Below are 14,052 nucleotides of genomic sequence, written 5' to 3' on the forward strand. Positions count from 1 at the left end.
CAGATCACCTTCTACTATATCTACACACACACACAGGAGAAAGAGAGATTATGTGAGAACTATGGGATATACAGTGGGGAGAACAAGTATTTGATACACTGCTGATTTTGCAGGTTTTCCTACTTACAAAGCATGCAGCACCCTCCAAAGATTTTCTATTGGGTTCAGGTCTGGAGACTGGCTAGGCCACTCCAGAACCTTGAGATGCTTCTTACGGAGCCACTCCTTAGTTGCCCTGGCTGTGTGTTTCGGATCGTTGTCATGCTGGAAGACCCAGCCACGACCCATCTTCAATGCTCTTACTTAGGGAAGGAGGTTGTTGGCCAAGATCTCGCGATACATGGCCCCATCCATCCTCTCCTCAATACGGTGCAGTCGTCCTGTCCCCTTTGCAGAAAAGCATCCCCAAAGAATGATGTTTCCACCTCCATGCTTCACGGTTGGGATGGTGTTCTTGGGGTTGTACTCATCCTCCTTCTTCCTCCAAACACGGCGAGTGGAGTTTAGACCAAAAAGCTCTATTTTTGTCTCATCAGACCACATGACCTTCTCCCATTCCTCCTCTGGATCATCCAGATGGTCATTGGCAAACTTCAGACGGGCCTGGACATGCGCTGGCTTGAGCAGGGGGACCTTGCATGCGCTGCAGGATTTTAATCCATGACGGCGTAGTGTGTTACTAATGGTTTTCTTTGAGACTGTGGTCCCAGCTCTCTTCAGGTCATTGACCAGGTCCTGCCGTGTAGTTCTGGGCTGATCCCTCACCTTCCTCATGATCATTGAAGCCCCACGAGGTGAAATCTTGCATGGAGCCCCAGACCGAGGGTGATTGACCGTCATCTTGAACTTCTTCCATTTTCTAATAATTGCGGCAACAGTTGTTGCCTTCTCACCAAGCTGCTTGCCTATTGTCCTGTAGCCCATCCCAGCATTGTGCAGGTCTACAATTTTATCCCTGATGTCCTTACACAGCTCTCTGGTCTTGGCCATTGTGGAGAGGTTGGAGTCTGTTTGATTGAGTGTGTGGACAGGTGTCTTTTATACAGGTAACGAGTTCAAACAGGTGCAGTTAATACAGGTAATGAGTGGAGAACAGGAGGGCTTCTTAAAGAAAAACTAACAGGTCTGTGAGAGCCGGAATTCTTACTGGTTGGTAGGTGATCAAATACTTATGTCATGCAATAAAATGCAAATGAATTACTTAAAAATCATACAATGTGATTTTCTGGATTTTTGTTTTAGATTCCGTCTCTCACAGTTGGAGTGTACCTATGATAAAAATTACAGACCTCTACATGCTTTGTAAGTAGGAAAACCTGCAAAATCGGCAGTGTATCAAATACTTGTTCTCCCCACTGTATGTGTGTGTGTGTGTGTGTGTGTGTGTGTGTGTTACCCCGTGTGGAGGTGTGTGTGTGTCGGTGTGTGTCGGTGTGTGTTACCCCGGGCAGAGGTGTGTGTGTGTGTCGGTGTGTGTGTCGGTGTGTGTTACCCTGTGTGGAGGTGTGTGTGTGTGTGTCGGTGTGTTACCCCGGGCAGAGGTGTGTGTGTGTCGGTGTGTGTGTGTGTGTCGGTGTGTGTGTGTGTGTGTTACCCCGGGCAGAGGTGTGAGGCATGCGTATACGTCTGGAGGTGATGAAGCTGAGGACTCGCTCCACGTTCTCCCTGCTCTCCTCCCGGTCCCGAGGAGCCTCATATACCCCCTCCAGCACCTCCCCCGCTGCAAGGATGGGAGAAGGAGAGGGTTATCATGTAAATCAAATCATCATTTATTTAATCTCTCTTGGACACATTTTTTGTGTAAACGGCGACAATCTGTCCAGGCTCACGTAGAATGAATGATGTGATTAGGAGCAGCAGTAGTTTCTGGTTTGAGGTTTTCATCATTCATTATTTGAAATAATCAGGATTGTTCGAAGGCGGTGTTTAAACTGGGCACGTTGTAGTTATTGTACCACTGGGGAATCACTAAAGACGGACCGTTCGTTCTACAGTTCTATTGTCATTCAACGATGGCCCAGCATTCTCCAGCTAAACTAACAACTTTGCCAAAGTCCCCATCCAAAGTGCTGGATGTGAGATTGTGTTGAATGGTATGGTATGGTGTAGTTTAGTAAGGTGTGGTGTTGTGTAGTAGGTGTAGTGTGGTATGGTGTAGTTTAGTAAGGTGTGGTGTTGTGTATTAGGTGTAGTGTGGTATGGTGTAGTGTGGTGTAGTGTGGTGTGGTATGGTGTAGTGTGGTATGGTGTAGTATGGTGTAGTGTGGTATGGTGTGGTGTAGTGTGGTATGGTGTAGTGTGGTATGGTGGGGTATGCTGTGGTGTTGTGGGTGTGGTGTAGTATGGTGTAGTGTAGTATGGTGTAGTATGGTATGGTGTAGTGTAGTATGGTGTAGTGTGGTATGGTTAAAGTGTAGTATGGTGTAGTGTGGTATGGTGTAGTGTGGTATGGTGTAGTGTGGTATGGTGTAGTGTAGTATGGTGTAGTGTGGTATGGTGTAGTGTGGTGTAGTATGGTGTAGTATGGTGTAGTGTGGTATGGTGTAGTGTAGTATGGTGTAGTGTGGTATGGTGTAGTGTGGTATGGTGTAGTATGGTATGGTGTGGTATGGTGTAGTGTAGTATGGTGTAGTGTGGTATGGTGTAGTGTAGTATGGTGTAGTGTAGTATGGTGTAGTGTGGTATGGTGTAGTGTGGTATGGTGTAGTGTAGTATGGTGTAGTGTGGTATGGTGTAGTGTGGTATGGTGTAGTGTAGTATGGTGTAGTATGGTATGGTGTAGTGTAGTATGGTGTAGTGTAGTATGGTGTAGTGTGGTATGGTGTAGTGTGGTATGGTGTAGTGTGGTATGGTGTAGTGTGGTATGGTGTAGTGTAGTATGGTGTAGTATGGTGTAGTGTAGTATGGTGTAGTGTGGTATGGTGTAGTGTGGTATGGTGTAGTGTGGTATGGTGTAGTGTAGTATGGTGTAGTGTGGTATGGTGTAGTGTGGTATGGTGTAGTGTGGTATGGTGTAGTGTAGTGTGGTATGGTGTAGTGTAGTATGGTGTGGTGTAGTGTGGTATGGTGTAGTGTAGTATGGTGTAGTGTAGTATGGTGTAGTGTGGTATGGTGTAGTGTGGTATGGTGTAGTGTGGTATGGTGTAGTGTGGTATGGTGTAGTGTGGTATGGTGTAGTGTGGTATGGTGTAGTGTAGTATGGTGTAGTGTGGTATGGTGTAGTGTGGTATGGTGTAGTGTGGTATGGTGTAGTGTAGTATGGTGTAGTGTAGTATGGTGTAGTGTAGTATGGTGTAGTATGGTGTAGTGTGGTATGGTGTAGTGTGGTATGGTGTAGTGTGGTATGGTGTAGTGTAGTATGGTGTAGTGTGGTATGGTGTAGTGTGGTATGGTGTAGTGTGGTATGGTGTAGTGTGGTATGGTGTAGTGTAGTATGGTGTAGTGTGGTATGGTGTAGTGTAGTATGGTGTAGTGTAGTATGGTGTAGTATGGTGTAGTGTGGTATGGTGTAGTGTGGTATGGTGTAGTGTGGTATGGTGTAGTGTGGTATGGTGTAGTGTGGTATGGTGTAGTGTGGTATGGTGTAGTGTAGTATGGTGTAGTGTGGTATGGTGTAGTGTGGTATGGTGTAGTGTGGTATGGTGTAGTGTGGTATGGTGTAGTGTAGTATGGTGTAGTGTGGTATGGTGTAGTGTAGTATGGTGTAGTGTAGTATGGTGTAGTGTGGTATGGTGTAGTGTAGTATTGTGTGGTGTAGTATGGTGTAGTGTGGTATGGTGTAGTGTAGTATGGTGTAGTGTAGTATGGTGTAGTGTGGTATGGTGTAGTGTGGTATGGTGTAGTGTGGTATGGTGTAGTGTGGTATGGTGTAGTGTAGTATGGTGTAGTGTAGTATGGTGTAGTGTGGTATGGTGTAGTGTATTATGGTGTAGTGTAGTGTGGTGTAGTATGGTGTAGTGTGGTATGGTGTAGTGTAGTATGGTGTAGTGTGGTATGGTGTAGTGTGGTATGGTGTAGTGTGGTATGGTGTAGTGTAGTATGGTGTAGTGTGGTATGGTGTAGTGTGGTATGGTGTAGTGTAGTATGGTGTATTGTAGTATGGTGTAGTGTAGTATGGTGTAGTGTAGTATGGTGTAGTGTAGTATGGTGTAGTGTGGTATGGTGTAGTGTAGTATGGTGTAGTGTAGTGTGGTGTAGTGTAGTATGGTGTAGTGTAGTATGGTGTAGTGTGGTATGGTGTAGTGTAGTATGGTGTAGTGTAGTATGGTGTAGTGTGGTGTAGTGTAGTATGGTGTAGTGTAGTGTAGTATGGTGTAGTGTGGTATGGTGTAGTGTAGTATGGTGTAGTGTGGTGTAGTGTAGTATGGTGTAGTGTAGTATGGTGTAGTGTAGTATGGTGTAGTGTGGTATGGTGTAGTGTGGTATGGTGTAGTGTGGTATGGTGTAGTGTAGTATGGTGTAGTGTAGTATGGTGTGGTGTAGTGTAGTATGGTGTAGTGTACTATGGTGTAGTGTAGTATGGTGTAGTGTAGTATGGTGTAGTGTGGTATGGTGTAGTGTGGTATGGTGTAGTGTAGTATGGTGTAGTGTGGTATGGTGTAGTGTGGTATGGTGTAGTGTAGTATGGTATGATGTAGTGTGGTATGGTGTAGTGTGGTATGGTGTAGTGTGGTATGGTGTAGTGTAGTATGGTGTAGTGTAGTATGGTGTAGTGTATTATGGTGTAGTGTAGTATGGTGTAGTGTGGTATGGTATGGTGTAGTATGGTGTAGTGTATTATGGTGTAGTGTAGTATGGTGTAGTGTGGTATGGTATGGTGTAGTGTGGTATGGGGTAGTGTAGTATGGTGTAGTGTATTATGGTGTAGTGTAGTATGGTGTAGTGTGGTATGGTATGGTGTAGTGTGGTATGGGGTAGTGTAGTATGGTGTAGTGTAGTATGGTGTAGTGTGGTATGGTGTAGTGTAGTATGGTGTAGTGTAGTATGGTATGGTGTAGTGTGGTATGGTGTAGTGTGGTATGGTGTAGTGTGGTATGGTGTAGTGTAGTATGGTATGGTGTAGTGTAGTATGGTGTAGTGTGGTGTGGTATGGTGTAGTGTGGTATGGTGTAGTGTGGTATGGTGTAGTGTAGTATGGTGTAGTGTGGTATGGTGTAGTGTGGTATGGTGTAGTGTAGTATGGTGTAGTGTGGTATGGTGTAGTGTGGTATGGTGTAGTGTAGTATGGTATGGTGTAGTGTAGTATGGTGTAGTGTGGTATGGTGTAGTGTGGTATGGTGTAGTGTGGTATGGTATGGTGTAGTGTGGTATGGTGTAGTGTGGTATGGTGTAGTGTAGTATGGTGTAGTGTGGTGTAGTGTAGTATGGTGTAGTGTGGTATGGTGTAGTGTAGTATGGTGTAGTGTGGTATGGTGTAGTGTGGTATGGTGTAGTGTGGTATGGTGTAGTGTAGTATGGTGTAGTGTAGTGTAGTATGGTGTAGTATGGTGTAGTGTAGTATGGTGTAGTGTGGTATGGTGTAGTGTGGTATGGTGTAGTGTGGTATGGTGTAGTGTGGTATGGTGTAGTGTAGTATGGTGTAGTGTGGTATGGTGTAGTGTAGTATGGTGTAGTATGGTGTAGTGTAGTATGGTGTAGTGTGGTATGGTGTAGTGTAGTATGGTGTAGTGTAGTATGGTGTAGTGTGGTATGGTGTAGTGTAGTATGGTGTAGTGTAGTATGGTGTAGTGTAGTATGGTGTAGTGTAGTATGGTGTAGTGTAGTATGGTGTAGTGTGGTATGGTGTAGTGTAGTATGGCATGGTGTAGTATGGTGTAGTGTGGTATGGTGTAGTGTAGTATGGTGTAGTGTAGTATGGTGTAGTGTAGTATGGTGTAGTGTAGTGTGGTGTAGTGTGGTATGGTGTAGTGTGGTATAGTGTGGTGGTGTGTGGTAGGTGTGGTGGTGTGTGGTGTGGTGGTGTGTGGTAGGTGTGGTGGTGTGTGGTGTGGTGGTGTGTGGTTTGTGTGTTGTTATGTTGTGTGTTGTTGTGTGGTGTTGTGGTGGTGTGTGGTGTGGTAGGTGTGGTGGTGTGTGGTAGGTGTGGTGGTGTGTGGTGTGGTGGTGTGTGGTAGGTGTGGTGGTGTGTGGTGTGGTGGTGTGTGGTAGGTGTGGTTGTGTGTGGTAGGTGTGGTGGTGTGTGGTAGGTGTGGTGGTGTGTGGTGTGGTTGTGTGTGGTAGGTGTGGTGGTGTGTGGTAGGTGTGGTGGTGTGGTAGGTGTGGTGGTGTGTGGTAGGTGTGGTGGTGTGTGGTGTGTGTGGTAGGTGTGGTGGTGTGTGGTGTGTGTGGTGGTGTGGTAGGTGTGGTGGTATGTGGTAGGTGTGGTGGTGTGTGGTGTGGTTATGGTGGTGTGTGGTAGGTGTGTGGTGGTGTGTGGTGTGGTAGTGTGTGGTAGGTGTGGTGGTGTGTGGTAGGTATGGTGGTGTGGTGGTGTGTGGTAGGTGTGGTGGTGTGTGGTAGGTTTGGTGGTGTGTGGTGGTGTGTGGTAGGTTTGGTGGTGTGTGGTAGGTGTGGTGGTGTGTGGTAGGTGTGGTGGTGTGGTGGTGTGTGGTAGGTGTAGTGGTGTGGTGGTGTGTGGTAGGTGTGGTGGTGTGGTGGTGTGTGGTAGGTGGTTGGTGTGTGGTAGGTGTGGTGGTGTGTGGTAGGTGGTAGGTGTGGTGTGTGGTAGGTGTGGTGGTGTGTGGTAGGTGTGGTGGTGTGTGGTAGTGTGTGGTAGGTGGTAGGTGTGGTGGTGTGGTGGTGTGTGGTAGGTGTGGTGGTGTGTGGTAGGTGTGGTGGTGTGTGGTAGGTGTTGTGGTGTGGTGGTGTGTGGTATGTGTGGTGGTGTGTGGTAGGTGTGGTGGTGTGTGGTAGGTGTGGTGGTGTGTGGTAGGTGTGGTGGTGTGTGGTCGGTGTGGTGGTGTGTGGTCGGTGTGGTGGTGTGTTGTGGTGTGTGGTAGGTGTGGTGGTGTGTGGTAGGTGTGTGGTAGGTGTGGTGGTGTTTGGTAGGTGTGTGGTGTGTGGTAGGTGTGGTGGTGTGTGGTAGGTGTGGTGGTGTGTGGTAGGTGTGGTGGTGTGTGGTAGGTGTGGTGGTGTGGTGGTGTGTGGTAGGTGTGGTGGTGTGTGGTAGGTGTGGTGGTGTGGTAGGTGTGGTGGTGTGTGGTAGGTGGTTGGTGTGTGGTAGGTGGTAGGTGTGGTGGTGTGGTGGTGTGTGGTAGGCGTGGTGGTGTGTGGTATGTGTGTGGTAGGTGTGGTGGTGTGTGGTAGGTGTGGTGGTGTGTGGTAGGTGTGGTGGTGTGTGGTAGGTGTGATGGTGTGTGGTAGGTGTGATGGTGTGTGGTAGGTGTGGTGGTGTGTGGTAGGTGTGGTGGTGTGTGGTAGGTGTGATAGTGTGTGGTAGGTGGTAGGTGTGGTGGTGTGTGGTAGGTGTGTGGTAGGTGTGGTGGTGTGTGGTAGGTGTGGTAGGTGTGGTGGTGTGTGGTAGGTGTGGTGGTGTGTGGTAGGTGGTAGGTGTGGTGGTGTGTGGTAGGTGTGGTGGTGTGTGGTAGGTGTGGTGGTGTGTGGTAGGTGGTAGGTGTGGTGGTGTGTGGTAGGTGTGGTGGTGTGTGGTAGGTGTGGTGGTGTGTGGTAGGTGGTAGGTGTGGTGGTGTGTGGTATGTGTGGTGGTGTGTGGTAGGTGTGGTGGTGTGTGGTAGGTGTGGTGGTGTGTGGTAGGTGTGGTGGTGTGTGGTAGGTGGTAGGTGTGGTGGTGTGTGGTATGTGTGGTGGTGTGTGGTAGGTGTGGTGGTGTGTGGTAGGTGTGGTGGTGTGTGGTAGGTGGTAGGTGTGGTGGTGTGTGGTAGGTGTGGTGGTGTGTGGTAGGTGGTAGGTGTGGTGGTGTGTGGTATGTGTGGGGGTGTGTGGTATGTGTGGTGGTGTGTGGTAGGTGTGGTGGTGTGTGGTAGGTGTGGTAGGTGTGTGGTAGGTGGTAGGTGTGTGAGTACTAACCCACTATCTCCACTAGGTGTGACAGCACCACTCCATCCTGCAGGTCTACTCTGAGGTCTGTGATGGGCTTCTGGCCTGGTCGCTTCTTCAACTGGCTGTTCACCCACAACACATAGGCTGATAGCTGCTGCTACACACACACACAGACACACACAACACCATGAACACAGCTTCAAAATATGTTGAAAGTTTAAATTTTGACCTCATATCATGTTGATCTTACAGACTGTCAGTCCTTACATCCAGAGCTCATATCATGTTGATCTTACAGACTGTCGGTCCTTACATCCAGAGCTCATATCATGTTGATCTTACAGACTGTCAGTCCTTACATCCAGAGCTCTGTCGATGAATTTGACAGGGTTGGATTTAAAGTTTGACCTACGGCTCCACGTAAGAGTAGAGGTGGGACCATAACCCACCACACTGACCAAACCCACCACACTGACCAAACCCACCACACTGACCAAACCCACCACACTGACCAAACCCACCATTTTCGTGGACATTTTTCTGATATCGTTCACTACGATAAATAACCCATAGGGCCCTACTAGAGAAATGTGAAGTTTGAAATGAAATACGTTTTCTAATATGGGTGATTGTTAACGGGACAATTGATAGCTACAACATTTCATGTAGTAGTAGTTTTAACCAAAATAACTGCGGTGACCATTAATGTCATAAAGTTTTCGTTCAATTTATCGTTATCGTGATAATTCAGTCAATTTACCGTGGAGGGCTCTACACTGGCCAATCCATATCACAGCAGGGCTCTACAGTGACCAATCCATATCACAGAGGGCTCTACACTGACCAATCCATATCACAGAGGGCTCTACACTGACCAATCCATATCACAGAGGGCTCTACACTGACCAATCCATATCACAGAGGGCTCTACACTGACCAATCCATATCAGAGGGCTCTACACTGACCAATCCATATCACAGAGGGCTCTACACTGACCAATCCATATCACAGAGGGCTCTACACTGATCAATCCATATCACAGAGGGCTCTACACTGACCAATCCATATCACAGAGGGCTCTACACTGACCAATCCATATCACAGAGGGCTCTACAGTGACCAATCCATATCACAGAGGGCTCTACACTGGCCAATCCATATCACAGAGGGCTCTACACTGACCAATCCATATCACAGAGGGCTCTACACTGGCCAATCCATATCACAGAGGGCTCTACACTGGCCAATCCATATCACAGCAGGGCTCTACACTGACCAATCCATATCACAGAGGGCTCTACACTGGCCAATCATATCACAGAGGGCTCTACACTGACCAATCCATATCACAGAGGGCTCTACAGTGGGACCATTTTACTCCTGTATTGTGCGTAAATATTTTGCTGTGCGACCTGGAGTTTATATTTAGGAGCACCAGAGCGACCTGGAGTTTTAGTTTAGGAGCACCAGAGTGACCTGGAGTTTATATTTAGGAGCACCAGAGCACCTAGAAAAATTAAGGATTCTAGCTTTATTACCAAAAATATATTTCACTGTGCTCCTTAATTTCTTTGTTTGCGCCTACGTTTCTATGTGCTCCTTGTTAAAAAGGTCAGTGTAGAGCCCTGCTGTGATATGATAGGTCAGTGTAGAGCCCTGCTGTGATATGATTGGTCACTGTAGAGCCCTCTGTGATATGGATTGGTCAGTGTAGAGCCCTGCCGTGATATGGATTGGTCAGTGTAAGTGGATTCCCCGGTGGAGAAGCTGGACTGGACCCCGGTGGAGCGGATTGCTCTGGCTCCGGAGTGGAGCAGCTGACCGGAGCTGAACTTGGCACCGGTGGAGCGGACTGCTCTGGCTCCGGAGTGGATCCGCTGACCGGATCTGGACTGGACCCCGGTGGAGCGGATTACTCTGGCTCCGGAGTGGAGCAGCTAACCGGAGCTGAACTGGGCACCAGTGGAGCGGACTGCTCTGGCTCCGGAGTAAAGCAGCTGACCGGTGCCGAACCAGGCACCGGTGGAACAGGCACGGGCCGTGCCGGACTGGACACACGCACCACTGGCTTGGTGCGAGGAGCAGGAACAGGCCGGACCGGGCTGGCGACGCGCACCACTGGCTTGGTGCGAGGGGCAGAAACAGGCCGGGCCGGGCTGGCGACGCGCACCACTGGCTTGGTGCGAGGGGCAGGAACAGGCCGGACCGGGCTGGCGACGTGCACCACTGGCTTGGTGCGAGGGACAGGAACAGGCCGGGCTGGCGACGCGCACCACTGGCTTGGTGCGGGGAGCAGGAACAGGCCGGGCTGGCGACGCGCACCCCTGGCTTGGTGCGAGGAGCAGGAACAGGCCGGACCGGGCTGGCGACGCGCACCACTGGCTTGGTGCGAGGGGCAAGAACAGGCCGGGCCGGGCTGGCGACGCGCACCACTGGCTTGGTGCGAGGGGCAGGAACAGGCCGGGCTGGGCCGGGCTGGCGACGCGCACCACTGGCTTGGTGCGAGAGGCAGGAACGGGTCGGGCCGTACTGGGAACACGCCCCACTGGCTTAGTGCGGGAAGAAGGAACGGGCCGGACCGGACTGGCGACACGCACCCCTGGCTTGGTGCGAGGGTCAGGAACGGGTCGGGCCGTACTGGGAACACGCACCACTGGCTTAGTGCGGGAAGCAGGAACGGGCCGGACCGGACTGGCGACACGCACCACTTGGTTGGTGCGAGGAGCGGGACTGGGTTCCTTTATTAACCCCTGCTCCTTCTGCTGCCTAACCAGCTCCTCTCGCCGTGCCTCTACACTTTCCTTCTCCCTTATAGCCTCCTGTAGCGCCTCCCTCTGACCGAATAACTCCTGCTCCCTCTGAACCAATAGCCCCCGTAACATGGTGGCCTCCTCTCCTAACCTGCAGACCCGCCCTTTAACGGCCTCCTGCTGCCTCATCGTCCACACCGTGTGCCCCCCCCCAAAATGTTCTTGGGGTTGCCTCTCGGGTCTCCGTCGTCGGCACTCCTCTTCCTGTGAGGACTCCTCCGGGAGCCCCCACGAGTTAGGGAACAGAACCTCGTCGTCGTCGTCATCCTCCGACTCCTCAGTATAATACTGTTCCCACTCCTCTTCCCATGGTCGTAGGGACCCAATCTGAAAACCGACCGGGTGCAGTGGTCGGGGCTCTTCTCTCTCGCTCCCCGACCACCCCTTTAGCCCCCTCCCAAATGTTATTGGGGCTGTCTCTCGGGCTTCCTCCTCGACCGGCGTCCTCTGCGTTGCCGTTGCTCCTCTCCTGCCTGGGTATCTACCTTCGCCCATGGCCCTTTCCACGCAAATACCTCTTCCCATGACCACAATTTGCCCACCTGGGACATGGCTATTGGCTCCTCCTGGGCACGTTGCTTGGTCCTCGTTTGGTTGGATCTTCTGTCACGTTCGTTGATGAACGGGTCAGACCAAGGCGCAGCGTGATATGCGTACATGTTTATTGAATATCAAACACAACGACAAAATAACAAACAAAACGAAACGTGAAGTCCAAGGCAGCACAACACAACATACCTTAACACGGAACAAGATCCCACAACCCACTAGTGCCAATAGGCTGCCTAAGTATGGACCCCAATCAGAGACAACGAATGACAGCTGCCTCTGATTGGGAACCACACAGGCCAACATAGATCTAGACCTACTAGATTCACAACATAGAACAAAACACAGCAAGGAAAATACACACCCTGACTCAACATACAAGCGTCCTCTGAGTCAGGACGTGACACCTACAGCTCGATGGTGGTTATACAAGGCTACTATACTAAGGCTACTAATGCGTCCTCTGAGTCAGGGCGTGACACCTACAGCTCGATGGTGGTTATACAAGGCTACTATACTAAGGCTACTAATGCGTCCTCTGAGTCAGGGCGTGACACCTACAGCTCGATGGTGGTTATACAAGGCTACTAATGATAACGACATGACTTATTATTATAATGATCATAATAACAACAATAAGAGGGAGATCTAGATAAAGGAGGGTTATTATTATTATTATTATAAAGAATTATTTTTCTGCCTGTTTGGAACAGTGTAAACAACACTAAGTAAATAATACCAGAGAGGCTGTTCTAATGAAAGAAAGCGTACAGCCTTTTATTACAGCACAGCAAAGATTACAAACAGCAGAATTAGTGAACTTGTTTATCCCACATGTTGTGGTTGTGTGAGGCTTGGTGCTCACGGAATCAGTAGGCTGTTAATCAAACACTCAAACAGGCAACAGAAGCAGGATCTGCCTTGTTTCTGTAGATATGAATGATTTCTAAAGCCAGGCCCATTTAACTGTTAGGCTATTGATTACAGACCTAATTAAGTTATGGTTTCCTCTCTCCTCACTTTTCTTAGACAATTAGGCAAGGGCTGTTTTCTCGTCTCCTAACTCCGCTGCTGCCTCCTCCACATTGTTCTCAACACCAATATGCTGGTTAACTTTGCTATTATGCTTTTTACATTTTTACAATTAAGTCATTAGGCAGACGCACTTATGCTGAACGACTTACAGTTGCCTAATTTACTGCTCATAGCAACATGGTCTAGGACAGTGGTAATCAACTCTAACCCTACGAGGTCCGGAGCCTGCTGGTTTTCTGTTCTACCTGATAATTAATATCACCCTCCTGGTGTCCCAGGTCTAAATCAGTTCCTGATTAGAGGGGAACAATTAAAAAATGCAGTGGAACTGGCTTTGAGGTCCAGAGTTGAGTTTGAGGGGTCTAGGAAAAAGCGCCAATTCAACAGCGCACTGATGTTTCAGCGCATTTGTAAAAAAAAATATATTATTATTAATGTTGCACCATTGTTCTTACATAATATAACCATATACAATTTCAATAGCACGTCTTGTCTTAGAGTGATGGACTGTGCCATCCCCAGGGCCTCCACAATGGATTAGTCCATTATTATTTTTTGCTACTGCTTGACTAAAGAAATGTCGGTCGACCAACAGCCTATCGACCAAACAATCGACCAGTCGACTAAATGGGGTCAGCCCTAAGTTGTGCCAGTCTGAACATCTCAACGTTGGTTTGGTGTTGATAGCTTAAACCAGTGGTATTCAAACTGTTTCAGCAGGGACCCCATTTTTCCCCCCAATAATTTCTGTGGACCCTATTTTTTCCCCAATTATTTATTGCGCTCCCACCCCACCCCAAATCTAATGACACAACCTTAAAATCGGTACATTTAGATTTTTATAACAACAAATAACTTTCAATTCATTGCATTTTCATCTCTTATCAAAATGAAAAGAAACCAATACATATATTAACTCAAAAGCATTTTATCTTTCAAATTATCTTTCTCAAAAACGTTTGTATATTGTCCCATACAATAATCTGTACTGTTAATATTCTGTTCCTATTTTTTTACACATAGGCGACCCCACTGCAGTTCCCAGGGTCGCGACACCGACTTTGAATACCACTACTCTAGTCTATCTCTGTCTCCTCGTCAGGCTAACTTCAGAAGCCTGAAAACAGACCCAGAACTAAACCTCTACTGATCTGAACTAACTAACCAGCTAACCTAATTTATTAACTACTCAACAAGCAAGCTAACTGCTTTGCTAAAAGACAGAGAAACAAGCACAAGCGCACACACACACAGACAAAACTCTTCCAGTACAGTAGTGCTAAATAGCTAGCTAGGTTGTAACGTTACCTCGTTGAAGCCCTCCTGGAAAACACCGTCCAGCAGACTGCCTTTAGAGAGCGACGCGTTCATCCTTCCTTCTGCCCCCCGACACTCACCGTCGCCCACACACTCGAACCGGGCGACAGGCGGGCCGTTATGTTAAACTACTGTTAGAGAACATACAAAGCAAGTGTACCAGATAAGGAGGCGGCACTGGGTAAAGTTAGCCGTAGCCCCGTTAGCTAGCTGACATCATACGCTTCCATCTCCCATTGGAAAACGTGAGAACAACATTTGCGGCATTAGCATCTAGCATCTCCCTACAGTTGCAGCTGCTGAAACTGGATACAGAGAGAACCACTGCGCAGGCGCACACCTCCGCGTTGCCCTGTCGCCATG

At 48.7% G+C, this 14,052-nt stretch overlaps 1 protein-coding gene across 1 annotated transcript in view; it reads right to left on the minus strand.

Moving 5' to 3' along the window:
* The window catches only part of LOC311124594 (dixin-like), a gene marked incomplete at both ends in the record, with an annotated part of 55,445 nt that extends 41,702 nt beyond the window's left edge, over nucleotides 1-13,743 (minus strand). The window contains 4 exons of the mRNA XM_084198709.1: nucleotides 16-20; nucleotides 1,595-1,720; nucleotides 8,005-8,134; nucleotides 13,681-13,743. Of these exons, the coding sequence (XP_084054835.1) occupies nucleotides 16-20; nucleotides 1,595-1,720; nucleotides 8,005-8,134; nucleotides 13,681-13,743 (324 nt within the window). The remainder of the gene's footprint in view (nucleotides 1-15; nucleotides 21-1,594; nucleotides 1,721-8,004; nucleotides 8,135-13,680) is intronic.
* Nucleotides 13,744-14,052: the final 309 nt, after the last annotated feature.

Source organism: Coregonus lavaretus (genome assembly GCF_964263955.1).
Source record: "Coregonus lavaretus genome assembly, contig: HAP1_SCAFFOLD_203, whole genome shotgun sequence".
Classification (NCBI taxonomy): domain Eukaryota; kingdom Metazoa; phylum Chordata; class Actinopteri; order Salmoniformes; family Salmonidae; genus Coregonus; species Coregonus lavaretus.